Source organism: Gavia stellata, chromosome 3 (genome assembly GCF_030936135.1).
Source record: "Gavia stellata isolate bGavSte3 chromosome 3, bGavSte3.hap2, whole genome shotgun sequence".
NCBI lineage: Eukaryota > Metazoa > Chordata > Aves > Gaviiformes > Gaviidae > Gavia > Gavia stellata.
In genome coordinates, this window is record NC_082596.1 from 43547630 (window position 1) to 43563603 (window position 15974).

The 15974-nt window shown below is 35.8% G+C and overlaps 1 protein-coding gene across 1 annotated transcript in view; it reads right to left on the reverse strand.

The window, feature by feature from the left end:
- The window catches only part of LOC132316765 (lipoxygenase homology domain-containing protein 1-like), a 151967-nt gene that overhangs the window by 16455 nt on the left and 119538 nt on the right, over positions 1-15974 (reverse strand). Inside the window, exons 32-37 of the mRNA XM_059815620.1 lie at positions 15792-15918; positions 14011-14159; positions 3021-3228; positions 1300-1359; positions 838-1016; positions 66-288 (exon numbers count right to left, since the gene is read on the reverse strand). Coding sequence (XP_059671603.1) covers positions 66-288; positions 838-1016; positions 1300-1359; positions 3021-3228; positions 14011-14159; positions 15792-15918 — 946 coding nt within the window. The remainder of the gene's footprint in view (positions 1-65; positions 289-837; positions 1017-1299; positions 1360-3020; positions 3229-14010; positions 14160-15791; positions 15919-15974) is intronic.

Here is a 15974-nt window from a genome sequence, read left to right on the forward strand (position 1 = left end):
TTGTAATATTAGGACGTGTTAACCTCCTGGACCACTCTACTGCTTTAAAGTAGATTTATACCTACCAGAAAGTGCTTCTTTTAATGGCCACTCTATAGGGAATTCAATCCATCTGTCTCCATTAAGAGAAAGGGGAAGTGTTTTATTTATGGTGAGACTAAAGGTATCCAGAGTTGATGTGTTCTGCATTTTAAAGTGATGAAGAGACAACTGGGATATGCTGTTTTCCAAACTCTGGAGACCAAGTCTCACTTTATAAAGCATTCCCAAATCAGATGGTAAATGTATCTAAGAAGCAACAAAACAATGAGTTAGCATCCAAACAGAGATACATAGATATATGCATAGCTAATTTACAGGAAGAGAGGACATTTTCACTAAAGCAGTCAGCATGGACCTAGCCCCATTTACATCAATCAGTCTTGGTGCTAAAAGTCCCACTGAGTTCAAAGGCAGCAGGACCAGGTTGACTGTAAGCACTTACAGAAATATTAACTTTATGCTCTAGGGGCATTCATTGTAATTATTCTATCAAATTCAAATTACATACTGCACTGATTTCTAAATGTGAATACTTAATGTTAATGCCATTTAAATTGGTATGCATTATTAACTATGGCTATTTATTGACAAAAAAAAAGAATATGCTTGATCATCATGAACTTGAGAAAGTCAAAAATTAAAAATGAAATCTGGTGTGCAACTTAAAATTTCAGTTCTGCTTTTCTTGAATATTTAAACAATAATATCTGCAATATTTACAGCACTACATGATTATTTCTCTTTAAAAGGAAACTCAAAGAAAAAAAATATAGACAAATCTATATATTAATTTACATCATATGTTATTTGGTTCTTAGCCTCATGTTCCACTTTGTTTTCCATGGAAACTGGATTTGACTTGCCATTGCTTCCATAAAAAACCATAACCAACTTGGATATATTTTCTGACAACTTTTCAAAGTCTGGTTTTGTTTCTTCTTGATGTTTGGTAAAATAAATCCTCCATCTGCCTTCTGAACAAATAAAATAAGGAAAATAAAAAGGAAAAAAATATGTTAACCAAGGTACCTGAGATAAATTTCCAAAGACATGTCTTAGTCTACATGGGGAACATTAATATATAAGCACTTCATCTGGGTGCTGATCAGCTCCTTAAGTATATTGTCATTTTTTACTATTACAAGGGGGAAAATATTGTCAGTAGTAAGTGTAATGATGTATTGCGATGAAAATATTCTCAGATTATTATTTCAGAATTGATGAATAAAACAGTCGATGTAATGGCAGAAGCTATACCTGAATTCATTTGCTCTCTTCCTAAAGGCCAGGCAGAAGTACTCCTCCTCTCCTGAATTTCTAATTAAAAAAAGATTGAAGACCAAATTAATACTTTTGTAGAACAGTGTCTAAATGATAATAAATGCCTGTATTCATCTCTAGTGAGGCAATTGACTGAGTATTATATCATTTAGATTAAAGATTTAACTAGGAAGTGTACAATGTGATTTTCTACTTAAGCATCATCTCCTACATATCATCCTATTTAATGAACTGACTCTAGAGCTAGCTCTTTACTATGAAATGGTTGTAACATGAAGATTCAAGTATTTTTCATTTTAAAGCATTTCTGTTTCATTTATACAATTTATGCTCTGGAAGAATCAGAACTAATTGGATGTTTTTAATGCCCATTTTAGGGGCTGATGTTCCTCCCACTGATATCAGCTCCCACTGATTGCAGTGGGATTTGATATAGGCCAAAATTACTTGTAAACGTTAGGTAGGGACCTGAAGCAAAGATGGAAAGCCTTCTTTTGAGATCACAACCAAGTTTGGATTTGCGAGTTATTGTATAAAAAACCTCACAGGAATACTTTCTCCTTCTACCAAATCAATGCATTTTGGCAGAAACAGAAACTTTTTTTTTTTAATTTGAATAAAACCGTGTTATGTAACCTTAAATACACTAAATATTCCTATATTTTATTCAGAAAAATCCAAACATACAATCTTAAACAAAGCTGAAATTACTTGCTTTTGCACAATAACAGCTTCCTCTTTTTCTTTCCGGATTTAAAATGAACAAAAGTTAGAGATGATAAAGCAGAGGAAATGGATTGCACTGGAATTCTAGTCAAGTCTCAATAGGCTATTGCTGGACAAGCACCATGATGCCAGTGCCGTTATGGTGAGCAGAGATGCCCTGGGAGTTAGGAGGAAAAGGACTAGAATATTTTCTGTAACCTAAGGACTCGTCTATACTGTCCATTTACCTCTCTTAGGGGCAGGATCGTAAGAAATACATCAGTCTTAAAGGTACTTACTGGGCTTTAGTTGCCTACTGATCTGGTTGGGGTGTGCTGCGTCTCCCTCCCGGCTTGCACACCAGATTGTGTTTGTATTGAAACCACAGCACAGGGAGGGAGGATGCATTCTCTACTTCTCTTGACAAAGAGTGCAGTCACAGGCAGTCGGGTCAAAACTGCTCCTCTGTGGACTGATTACCCACACAGTGTAAGTATGTCCAAAAAGTACAGCCAAAAGTATGTCCAGTTTCTGGCAAAAACCATCGAAACAGTGTGGCATAAATAATGCAAACCAGTCTTCTTGAATACAATGGAGCCATTTTCTCCACTGCTTAAACATAGTTTGCCCTACTATTCACCTCACTTTTACTATGCCTCGCAAGTAGCTGGCAGAAGTATTTCAAGTTTAAAAAAATGTTTGCAAGTGGCAAACTAAGACTTGGAGAGGCAGTAATTTGTAAAGAGAATAGGCCAAATTTGTTGCCATTTATGCCACTGTAAATCTGAAGTAACAAAGCAGAAATTATCCTCTGGCAAATAGTGGTTATACTGAAAACCAACAGTGTTCAGACACACTAATTCCCTGGGTAATGACAACGGTCTACTGGAATATTTTAAACCATGACTTGTTCATAGAAACAAATCACATAGCTGCATTCTGCAGTTTGGAACGATTTTCTTAGCAAATGATAGTTTGAAGATAATATTGACCTGTGGCATTCAGAGTTACTGAGGCAGATCTTTTTCCATTGTGTCTGTCTTTTAGCCATGTTTGAGCCATAAACAATGTTTCTGTCCCTGCAGCTGCTGACTCTTTCACAATAATCTTCTCCAGAAGCCAGTCCGAGCCTTTCCCTTTTTCAACCACCATCCCTTGCAGAGTCCCAACATCTACTGCTTCCACTTGAAAAACATCCACCTGAAAAATACAGAATCAAAAAGACATATGGAAACAGAACCATCAAACTAAATTAATAGTGTATTTTGAAATACGAAAGTGAGAGGAAAATCAGGATTATTTTTTTCACTAATTCAATAAATACCAACAGAACCAGACATTACAAGTCTAAAGATGCTAAAGTCCTGCATTAAGCAGTATTCCCTTTGTGGTTCTGCAATTTACTGCTAAAACACCTCAGTTTACCCCCACGGATCAAGCAGTTTCTCATGCTAACTTCCTGAGAGATTTTCCTTCCCAAATTTCACATTTAATGCTTTACAGGTATACCATTTTACACATCTCTTTCTTACTCTCAAAAAAATAGACCCCCAGGGCTCTCTTTTGAGGGATGAACTGCAAGGAATGAGATGGGCAGAAGTGAACATCACAGAACAGTATTTTATTCCTTTAAGAAATAATAACAAACTTGGTCCCAGATTTGAATTAATACTTGTCAGATTAATTTTAATAAAATTAATTGAGTTTAAGGAAAAATAGTAGATAAAGTTATAAGTTTAAATCAGTTCAACTATTCTTTGTCAGTTAAAAAGTTGACAATATTTTTTAAATGTTGAGAACACTGAAGTAAGATCCCTAAAGAAAATGGTGAGATGTCAGACATTAAACATTTTTCACAACATGTGATTTTGGCTTTTGTGGGTCTTACACCTACTTCCTCAGCTGGAAAACAGAGATTAATTTCTTGGCATAGAGACCTTCCACCTGTTTTGCTTTATAGATTTATGAATTATCATCTCATTTCTATTAGGGTTGATAACTGGTAAAATCTAGTGGGTTTTGTCATGGAATTTCCAGCATGATTTAGAGATATAAAGATGTTTTGGAGGGTACTGGATTGCAACGATGATCAAAACCACTTGAGTCCTGAGAAGTCTTCTTGACCTAATCCACTCCAAAGTTGCTTAGCCAGAATGAGAGGGCAACAATCCTTATTCAAAGGATTATGCAGAGATGAAACAGAGAAAGGCAGTTCTCCTGCTCCATCAGCCACAGGTCTGTGTCTGCCCTGGACAGGTTTTCCAAGTGAAGAACTGATGAAAGATTTGTGTCACCAACAAGACCAGCCTGACCACCTTGCAACTTAATGAGACCCACCATGAATTAAAATATTGAGCTCAAAATTGCAGGTAATATATGACCACCTATTTAAAAAAAAAAAAAAAAGAATCTCCAGAAACAAAAATTTCAAACTTTTTTCTTCAGCTCTGGTCTTGGTGGGTTACCTTTAACTTTTCTTTCTCATTTTTCGTTAATATATGTACATATGAATGTGTGTTTGTGAGCTACACCTTTAACAGTTTCCTAAAAATAATCATCAACCTGTCACTGAATTTCTCTGTGGCTTCTTCTAGACTGAAAGGCAGTGTTATTGAAAAACTGCTATAGTGCATCATCTAACCATTTCATCTGCATTGTCACCCCTATGTTATTGTATGAAAGGGGAAAATGAGAACAGCAAGCTGACAATGTTTTTAAGGAAAAAGTGTTAAAGAGGCACTTGAATAGCTATACTTCCTTACAATGGGTCAAGGGTATCAGCTGCTTAGTGAATTTAGACTGGCAAAAGCATAACATGGAACTGAAGGTTCTCAGGATAATGATGTCCTTCGGCAGTAGTGCAAATACATTGAAGGGCTGAAATTCTACGTGAATTGCAGGACTGCAGGGAAAGAGGCTCCTCTTCACATTTTCCATAGTTAAGTCAAAAAAGTAATGTTTAGTGTCAACACCATAATTATATTTTATTACCTATTGGACTAATTTGATGATTGAATACCATTAATCTGAACTCTTAATTTACCTTAACTGTGATATGAGTTTGATCACTGCTTTATTCTATCTCTAATTGGATTGGTAAAGTTATAGCATCATGCTTGAATAAAACAGAATGGTTTGTTACACTTATTTAATAAAATGTATTAAAAATACACAGGGCTAGAAGATGGGTGAAAAATATAGATAAACTCAAGTAAGAAACACACAGACCCCTGTCTCTGTTAGTAAATAAATATTTTAAGTTCCCAAAATGTGAAAATTTATCTTAAAAATTACTGCTTCCCTTTGCAAATAGTTATATTAATTCATGATTTATTTTACTGGAAACTTATGAGGAAGATTTTGTCAGATTAGAATACTTGTTAAAATATATTTCTTTTTAAGAGAAAAGAGTTTTGCACTAATTTAGTGACACTGTCACCAGCATCTCCAAAAATTCTGTTGCCAATGATCCACTTTTGCAAAGGAGAGTTAGGAATAAAGGAAAAATACAGCCAATATTCTGCAGACTTCTAGACTTGTGCTGTCTCCAGAAGAAGGATAGTTGGGTTTGACTTGCACTAAGCTTGATTGATAGTTAATACACTCTATTAAACTAGAAAAACTTCACACAACATCAGCAAAAGTATTTGTACACCATTCTCTCTAGTGGTAGTGTTTCTGAAAGCAGTTAATAACTCAGGTGCAGCAGATACTACGGGTTTTTCATAACCTGGACAATTCAGCCACTGGTTACAGCAAGTTTGTATATATAGGTAATGCACGAAAGGTTTTCCAAATCCTTTTTGCTCTGAAAAATAGTTATATTTTGGCTAAATAAATGTTTGTGAAAACTTTGACGTTTGGTTTGGATTAGGCAACTACTTCATCATTTGCTGATGTGCAATTTTAACGAGCCCATTTTATAGCATGTAAAATCTCCAAAATTCATGGTCAAATTTGCAGACGATTCAACCATCTAATAAATTGCAAGTTGAAAAACTGTTAACTAGACTAGGAATTGTGACAACTGGGGTAAACTCACTTCACAGAGAAGATTATATTTTCTCTTTATGTGTACATTTGAAAATCCACATGGTGTAATGAGCTTTATTGTAGTCAAGAGACCAAAAAAGAATAGAAAAAGAGTGGCAACTATAATTGTTAGAGCTAGATGAACTATTTGCTAAGACAATTTATTTGCCAAATTTAATCCACTTTTCTCCTCACAAGCTGTCTGCAAACAGATATATGAAATGACATATATTTCATTATAATTTTAAGAAATTTAATCATTATTAATAAGTTAGCTAATATTTTCATGGATTCATTTCAGACCACAGATTAGTCATAAAACATAGGAAATATCTGAGTTGTTGACAGGTCTTGTATGTCATGTGATACTCTATCTCTTATCCGATTTACAAATGGGAACCTTTTAAGTTACTGGAGGCTTAATTCTTCTGCAAACAGAGAAAGAGAGTGGGAGAAAACACACAGAAGATAGGTAAACCTACAGAATATAAAACTTTTCTCTTTCGTTTTCCCTTAGGGAAAAATGTTAATTGTGTTTTAGTTACTACTAGCAAATTAGGTTTGAATGGAGAAAAGTCACCTTAAATATTGATAAAAATGCATATTGTTTAATTCAGCAAAGCTTATATTGAATTTTCTCAGAACAGTCTTAAAACAATTTGTGTGTATGCACAGCCCACTAAATTTTCTTAACTAACACTGTCCGGAGAAAGAATGATATTCTTCAAGACTGAGCAGCTGAGACAGACTGACAACATGAGAGCCATACATCCTCTGTGACCCAGAAGAGCTCCCCTAGCAAAACCAGAATTGACACTTTTCATATATCTTGGATAAGAAAATAAGTACTGAAAAATTCCTTAAAAACAATCATTCCAGCAACCCTTTCAGACTATTTAAAGTTTATTTTCTGTTAAGTCCTTTTCAGATTTTCTTCACTTGTTTCTTTTTATCCTGAAACCCATGTTCTGAGCATTTCCTTTGAATCTATGACCTGGTTTGACTTTCTTCAGTACTCTTCAGTGTCAGCGCTGGCAACATATCACTTTCTGTAGCAGTTGCAATAGCTCTTGAAACAGAATAACCGTTTGAACAGTCACTATGCAATATTTACCTTTATAAATGTCAATCATTTTATAGGCTCAGTATTGAGACTTGATGGTTGGTTAATGACAATAATCCCAGCAGAACTGAAAATGGCAAGTCAAGACACACCACATGCTTAATTTCATCAACCTGTATGCACAAGTGATTTCCCATACTGCTAATGTTGCTATCATTTTAATAGGCTTTTATTGGAAAAGGATTTAGAGTGTCTAGATAAAGGACCTTTTCTATTAAGCTTAGCAAACCTATTGATTTGCTGCCTGATTATTTTGATTTCACTTGTTAATCTGGAGAAACTCCAGTGAAGACAAAAGAGTTTTAGCTATCACTGGGAGGCAAAATGAAGGCCCCTGTAACACTGAGCCCAAATCAGAAACAGCATCTGAACATTCCTGTAGAAGGAGACAAATGAGAAAAATAACTTTTGCAGAGATGTCACCCTTTGGAGTGTGGTCCTATGAGCTCTTCCAGTTGTGCTGAACTGAACTCCCCCACTTTGTCCCAAATGCTTGTCACATCGTTACCTTCTCTTAGATGGAGATTATCACCTTTTTAGCTGTGCCAGCATAACCACACAATCAGCTTCTCTCCAGCCAAATATTATCGAGATAGAACAAGTTGAAAAGCCCAATTTATTAACAATATTAATTGCTTAAACTAAACAAGCGTTCGGACAGCGTGAATGACACTGTGCCAGCAGACTTAAGGGGTGGAAACATTGGGTGGTAAGCAGCAGTGATGACAAGCACTGGTAGCAGTACTGTCTTCGCCCAGCTCAGTGGAAGGATGAACCGTGTATCTGCCTGTGACCTCAGCATCTTGTAATCTGGGTTCTGTACAAACACTTCTTTAAAAAAAGGGCTTTCCATGCATCTGAAAAAGCCAACCCCGAACTTCCTTCTAAATTCACACGTATTTGCAAGCATGGTTTTGTTTTACGTTAAATTCTTATCCAGAAATTAATCGAAAAACCTTACCTTTACATGAAAAAAAAGAGATTAATTTAAATTACTGTGAATGCATAATTAGAGGTTTCTGATAACCTACCATTATCATGGTTCATCCATCTCCAACAAGATTAGTGAAAAATAAATGAAAGAATAGGGGCAGAAAAAAACCCAAATAATATTTGCCCTGAACTGACCTTATGTTAATTTGCTTAGTATAACTGGAGCAGAATCTTTTTGAAACAGGATTTGCATGCATAGAACAGCAACAGGAATAAGAAAGAATAGTGGTACATTATAATAATCAGCAGCTATGACCATTCAACTAGCTCGTAAAAGACATTTAAATCAGACTTCAAGTAAAATGCATTTAATAAAATGCAGAAGGACTGCTACAGAGACCAATATCATCAGCCACATCCAAATCTGTAAAAACACATTATATTACACAATAGAAATTTTAAAAAGCCAAACCAAACTAAAAAAAAAAAAAAAAAAAAAAAAAAAAGAAGACAGACGTCACTTTGGACAAATTCAAACCCATCTGATGCAGCCTGGTTGTTGGACTGGTTTAATAACAGTCCAAGTTCCAAGTTTGAGATCTGGTTAAACAGGCAAAGAAAACAGAATGCATGTAATTTTCTTCAACTTTAATAATGCATATCATTGTTTAATATTTTTTTTAAGACGCCATAATCCAATATTCAAATGATTCTCAGGTGGGGTCAACCTGGCTGATAATGGGACAATAAAATGTCTGACTGGTAAGTCTTCAAGTGCAGCTGTAAACAGAGAATATTTTCAAGCACATTTCATGGTAGTGAGGCCAGTTAATAAACTTATGCTCCTTAATATTTTCATGAGTTAACTGGAAGAAAACAAGATTTTAGAGATGACGCAAAACCAATTGCTAGTTATGGCACTTGAAGAAGTAGGATGCTAAATTGAAGAGTGCTCTGAAAAGATTTGTGACAGTTAATAAATCACTGGAAAGACTGCCTTCCAGTAAATCAAGCAGCTTAATCTATTTAACTTGTCAAAGGCATACTGATTTGCTTATTGTCATAAATACTGTCAAAGGCAGCAGAAATTTGGTGTGAGAGTGCTATCCCGGCTAACAGTCAAAAGCGTGACAAAATCCAGTTCCTAGAAGTTAAAGCTTGACAAATTTAGACAGACAACAGTGCAAAGTTTTTTGAAAAAAGGAGGATATTTAAGCATTGACACAACTTGCCAACTAGGTGAGCACTTCATCACTGTAAGACATTCATTCTGAGTTAGATATATTTTCTGAACTATTTAACTTGAATTGAAGCTAATTCAGTTCTTGCTGCATTGAGGAGAATGGTTGAATATTTTATTTACTGAAAAATGCAGACTTGGAGTGACCATAACTATTTTAATATTTTTGATAAATCAAGCTAAAAGTCAGCTGTATTTTATTTTTAAATTATCTTGTTTATTAAAAAACTGAAATAAATAAATGTGACATAGAATTCACTCACCCAACTTCGCCTATCTGAAATAAGTCTATAGTCAAACAATTGGTTAATTTCCCTGTAAAATCTTGAGAAAGCAGCAGGCACTCTCTGAGGATAATTAATTTAATTTTAAGATAAATGTCCAAATAAAGAGAGAAGGTGACCATCTCCTGGAAGCATCTACTTCACTCCCTTTCTGCAGAAGAAGCTCAAACCATCACATTAGAACAAATGTGTACATTACAGGCAACTAAAGCTAGGTGAGATGTATTTCAGCTTGAGAAATGTAATTTATGTAATTTATTTTTGACCTCTATATAGACAGAAAGCCTCCCCCAAGTATTTAATTTTAGTGTTAATTAATGTCAAATTTTTAATTTTTGGCAACAAAGTTTTACATTTTTTCTTTCCCTGCAAGAATATGTCAGGAAACCAAAATTAATTATTCACACAGCTCTAATCCATTGGCCAGTGTCGTGTAGGTGAACTGCGTGATTGCAATGGTATGTTCTAGCTCTGCCTCCTACAAACCTGTTGCTATCTGGCTGTAACTACTGACTAGGGAATACCATCCTGGAGGTATCACTGAGGACTGCATGTCCCAGAAATTTGCCACTGTCTCCTAGGGTCATATAAAGCTCCAGTTACCTTCTTTCTCCTCAGGGTTTCTGAAAACCTCCACCAGTCTTTCTTTCACTATGATGGTATTCTGTATTTTCCTAGTTTCCATCTGAATAATCCTTCTGCTCCATGACCAGACCATTTTACTTTTCACTTCTGTACTACAATAACTTGGCTAGCAGCCTACCACTATGAATAATACATTTGGATCAATGGCATTTTGCAATTACTTAATCATTATGTCAGATATGCTTTCCATAAGAGAAGGTTTATCTGCAGTTAGAAAATAGTAGTATTCTAGAGGTGATGTGATGTGGACACTGCAGACAAATATTGACTTCCTACTAGTGACCATAGTACACTGTCTCACATTCTGGCCCTTTTTAGTGTGTTTTGGCACAAGTGGATTTTTTCATGAAGTAATTTTAAAAATTGCCAATGCTTAATCTGTAAGTGAGTACTGAAACTGAACACCAACAGTCACCTCTCACTGACAATTTTTGAGTGTGCTGCAGTTACCATGGTACCAACCTGAGCAGCTGATGTCTAAATATAGGGCAGGATAAAGGATATATCTTTTTAACAACTAGTAGAATGAAGTAAAAATTCAAGGAGATTTTACTGCTTCGGTGACTTAGAGTACTTAAAATACTGGCCACTTTCATCATCAGAGATTAAAATACCTAAATATTGGTTGTAACATATTCAGTGTAGCTTACTGGCTTTGATGGAATTGATCTGAAAAAAGCCACATTCTCAAAGAGGAAATTTATGGGTAACTCTCAGCCATATGACAGAGCATACAGCAAGTCTATCAATAACCATATAAAGAAGCACAAAGAATTTCACTTGCTGAAAAATGTTGGGTGCCAGAAGCAATATGGAGATACTGTAAGTGTTTCACACAACTGGGCCCTGGTTTTCACAGAATGTCTGCACTGAGTATACTTGGTTCAAAAAAGTGTTTGTAGCAGGTAACATTTATCACACTTAAACTGGCTCATGAGGTATGAATAAATACTATTAGTACTTCATGAAAGCTGAACTGTGTGAAGAAGCATGCTGAGATTGCTTTGTCTATCCTTACAGTTTTTAGGAGAACATCAAACAAGACATCAATGTCATAGCAATTTGAAAGAATACAGTTCTTGCAGCACTAGTCCTCACACTCATTTGTCTGAGTAGATCAGCAGAAGCTCAGCTTTCCTGGTGACAGTGCTGCTCTCTCAGAGATGGAGTAAGCTATAGGAAGCTTGCTGGTGAATTAAGAATATCATGCACAATACTTTATCTACCAGTCCTCTGATGGTTTCACAGGTGTAAGGACTTTGGAAAGACACAAAGCAACTTTTCAGATATAGGAAGCTCATTCACCCTTCTACTGTCATGTAACTCAGCTCATGTAAATGAAAGACCTGTTAAATGAAAGAAGCATATCTCCAATCCACTGCAAAGTCCCCTGAATATGTAAACATTTCTATGTATTTCTGCATTGCTAAACTGTTGTTTGTAGCAGCCTTGACATTCTGTGAGACTAACACCATATTTTTATGTGATTCCTAACAGAAATACCGTTCCAGTTCACTAGCTGTTACTGTATAGTCAGGGGAAAAATTATTGCAAGAAAAAGCACATTTTTAAAATGTCAGAACAACTGTTAAGATTCAGAATGCAAATTCTGTCTGTTATACTCCAAAATCCCCTAAACCACCAAGTCCAGACTCTCTGACTGCAGGGGTGCTTGGCACAATATGTGATTGGGCTGGTATAGAAAGAGACATTCTACACTTGAGATTTTTTTTTTGAGATTACTTATAAAGGGAAGAAAACATAGGGAAATTTCCAAAACATGTCATGAACAAAGTGTTGCTGCAAAGGCAGGAGTCTTGCCTGCAGAATCAATTTACACTTTGTCAATTAACCAAATACCTTTACTTTATTTTCACTGAACAAGGAGCGAATCAAGACTTTTCTGTGTTTCTCTATTACTTATCTACAAACAATTTCTTTTTAAGGCCCTAAAATATTCCTATGCTGATATCTACTTTTAGAAATATAAGGATACTGTGTTACATTCATACACCGCTCCTATAAAATGTCAAATAAGTAATGAAAAGATGGGTACATGCCAGCTCTCCATCTTACTCTATAAACCAGAAAAATTCTGTGTCACATTGAAGTAGACACAAATACTATAAAAACACCCTTCAGGTTATGAATCTTTGTAGTTAATTTCTGCTCTCTTAGGCAACATTTCTGGATTTGCATCTCTAGTCCATCTTCATTAAAAACTACCACTCTAGAAATCAGATTGCTCACTTGTAGAATTATGATTTAAGGAGAAATCCAGTAAAACTTACATTAAACTAACTTTACTTCATGAGGACAAAAGGACTGCAACTCTAAAATCCAATTAAAACAGCTTATCAATAAACCATAATCTGAATTTCAACATTAGGAAAGACAAATGTGCCTTTTTCAAGACTGAGTACCCTCATCCACAAGTTTTTAGTCCCTTAAAAATAAAGATTAAAGTCTGACACTTTTCTTGTGAATAAGCATTTCAAGTAGGTAAAATCCAGGAATACAATGACCCACTTCAACTCCCACTGAATTAATGAGGCTGGGGGTCGTTAGGAGCTAACTCCTCCTAATCCCATATATCAAGCCTCTGCTTTGGTCATCAATCTAAGCTGATTTGCAAGTTGGCTTCCTTAGAGAAACCCTCATTCGTTTGGTCGCCAACACCAGCAGAAAGAAATAGTTTACTGCATGATATTTCCAAAAGAGGGACAGGTTAGAATACCATAATCACAATATTCACTGAGATTTCAGAAAGGTAGAAGAGTGCACACACTATAAGAGAGACAGGTAGCACTGTCTAATGTAAAATATGCTCAGCATTTCTGTTTGCGAGACACTGGTGTTTCTTTTTCTAAACTTTAACTATTCCAACTCAAATTTTCTGTAACAGACACTTGTTTCAGAATGTTTATTAAACTGTTTTAATCCTCAAATTTGTTTTTAAATAAAAGCACTTTGTTTATTCCATGTTTAAAAAGTCTTGTGACCTTTTATTTGAAAATTTCTCTCCCTCTATCCAGAGCTTCCAACTGAGACTAGGTTTTATGTCAAAAAGACATGCATTTTGCTGTAAATCTGCTCATGTTTCTGCAGCACATTCAGTAACTAAATTCCCTCTAATTTTTGTTTATACTGACAATGCTACAAGCAAATGCATCTCTGGCAGCTATGCTGGTCTTTGACTGGTCTATGTCTGTGAGCTGGGAGACGCACTCTTTCACAGTGAATGAATTGGTAGACCTAAGAAAACTATGGAGGGTAGTGACTGACTGTCTGGAGAGAGACCAAGAGCCAGGCTGAGGGGTAGACTGGCAGTGGAAAGGCAAAAGACAGGGAAAGGAGCCTTAGCCTGAAGAATGGCATGAGAAGAAAAGAGGTGTTAAAGGAAACAGAAGATCTTTATAACTCTGTGGCTAAGCAAATATGCAGGAAAACCACTGGCATGTCACTGAAGACCTTCAATATTTGCAAAATTGAAGCTAAAAGCACTTGATATAGTCACTTTATTATTTTACCAGTATTGTTAGCATCAGCTGCATAAGCATCAGTATTTTCCACGTGAGGTAGATCTAGATTCCCATACACATGCACTTACAATCACAGACCATTGCAAACTGGACTTCATAGACCCTATCCTACTCCTATTAAGTCTACGTGAATTGGACTGGTTTATAAAAGTGCAAAATATCATGCAGAAATTATAAGTATACCTTTCCTTTAGTGAAATTATCATCTCCTTTTCTGATTAATTTTCTTTTGCCAGTATCTCCCAAAAGGCCTTGCAGCATAACATACACATCTGCATCTGTTCCTGACCCAGGGGGTGCTCCCGTAGTGATATAGAGAACATAGCTTTTCACTGTTGGGAAAAACAGATCAAAAGTTTACCAAAGCTTAATCAGTTAAAAAATATGTTATTTAATAAATTATTACTATTATATTTTCATTTTTGTTCCTGCCCAGAGTGATTAAAAGACCAAACTGTATTATAATGCTTAGAAAAGCACATAAAAGCATTGTAATTAAAATTTAAGAACCACTATTATATGGAATAATAAGCTACATAGTTTGTGACTGGGCCTGAATCACAGGCAGAAGAGAAAATGAAAGAAAAATAAACACATCACAAATTGTTATAAAAACATGTGAATAATACTCTACAACACACTTGCATGCATTTAAATATGTAACACTCCTATGAAACAGTTTCTAGGCTATGGATGATACTAAATTACTCAAAAAGCACATCTCTGCTCTGAGCCTCATGGAGTTCAAATTAAGCTGAACTCTGTCAGAAAGACGGCAACTTTTGTAATTCCTCTGGATCATGGCTCAGTCAGTGGCTGGCTCCTCTACACTGTATCAGTTGCAGTTATTGGCCTCAGGAGAGGATTTCCAGAAACGTTGTGTGTTCTCTGACATGTCATCTTATTTACAACTCTTCAGCTGAGCATTTCTTGGATGACCGTACCTGTTTGTACTCCCAGAGAAATGCATAACACACTGGTAATATGGGCCTCAAAATAAGAAAGAAGCCACATCCCCAAAACATTCAATTGAAAAAGAGAAAAAAATATGGGGAGAAGGTAAAGAAAACAGTATCTGTCCTCATGTTAAATGCTTCTCAGAAAGAGGAGCAGCATTTGTAAAGATTTAAGTATCTGTGCTCTTCCAGAAAAAAAATTGAAGTATTTAAAAGACAAAGAGCCTTCCCAGGGAATACCCCAGCAGTACTCTTCTCAAATTCATACTCAGGGAGCTTCTGCCCAAGTGCTTTATTTGAGACTAGCTTTGAAAGCACAGCAGAAAAGGCAAGGAATACACAGATTACTTGGGCTATTGATCTAAATCCTTAACTCCTGGGAAACACTTAGAGGAGACTGGGATAGTCTCGTGGTAGAATATCCATGTAGGACAAGAGCTCTTCCATTCTTCACAAACTTTGGTTATAAAACCTCCTAAGAAACACAGAGCAAAATAAAAAAAATCCAGTACTGAGGTGATCAAGGCACAACTCGCATGAAGGAGTTTTATGACATATAACTGCTAGGTCACAGAAGAAGAATGCCTGAAATTCTAGGGACACAAACAGATGAGCTTCTGTTGTGAGGGGCCATGGATTTCCTTCTTATCTGAAATTACAATAAGAGAGTTGTTTCCTCTGGATTTCCTTTGTTTCCTCTGGGAGAGAACCAAATCATATTACTGAGAAAAAGCTGAACTCTGAGTACTGTTCAAAACTTTTTTAATATTTTCAGTGCTATATGCTTGCTCTTTTATGTTTCACAAACTTAGACCAGTCAGACTTGAATGCACAATGCTCAGTTACAGGGACTCAGTTTTTTTTTCAACACTGGAGTGGATTGGACCTAGTCGTGCATCACTAGCTAAAATGAATAGAAAGTATCTGCTAAATCCTTTGGACTGCTCTGAAAATCTTAGCCATCATCACTGACCAAATCTTTTCCAGTGTTTCTGATTTGTGACAAACCTGCTGGAAAAGGAGAGCCAGCTGTGAGAACTGGAAGCTCAGCCACTCTTCCTCCTTCTTCATCTGCAAAGTTGCGACAAAATGGAAATTCTAGAACATTTTTACTTTCTCTGTGTTGAAGCTTTACCTTAGCAAAGAGTAAAAAGAAATACCTTCAGCATCTGTTGTGCTCCAACGGAAACG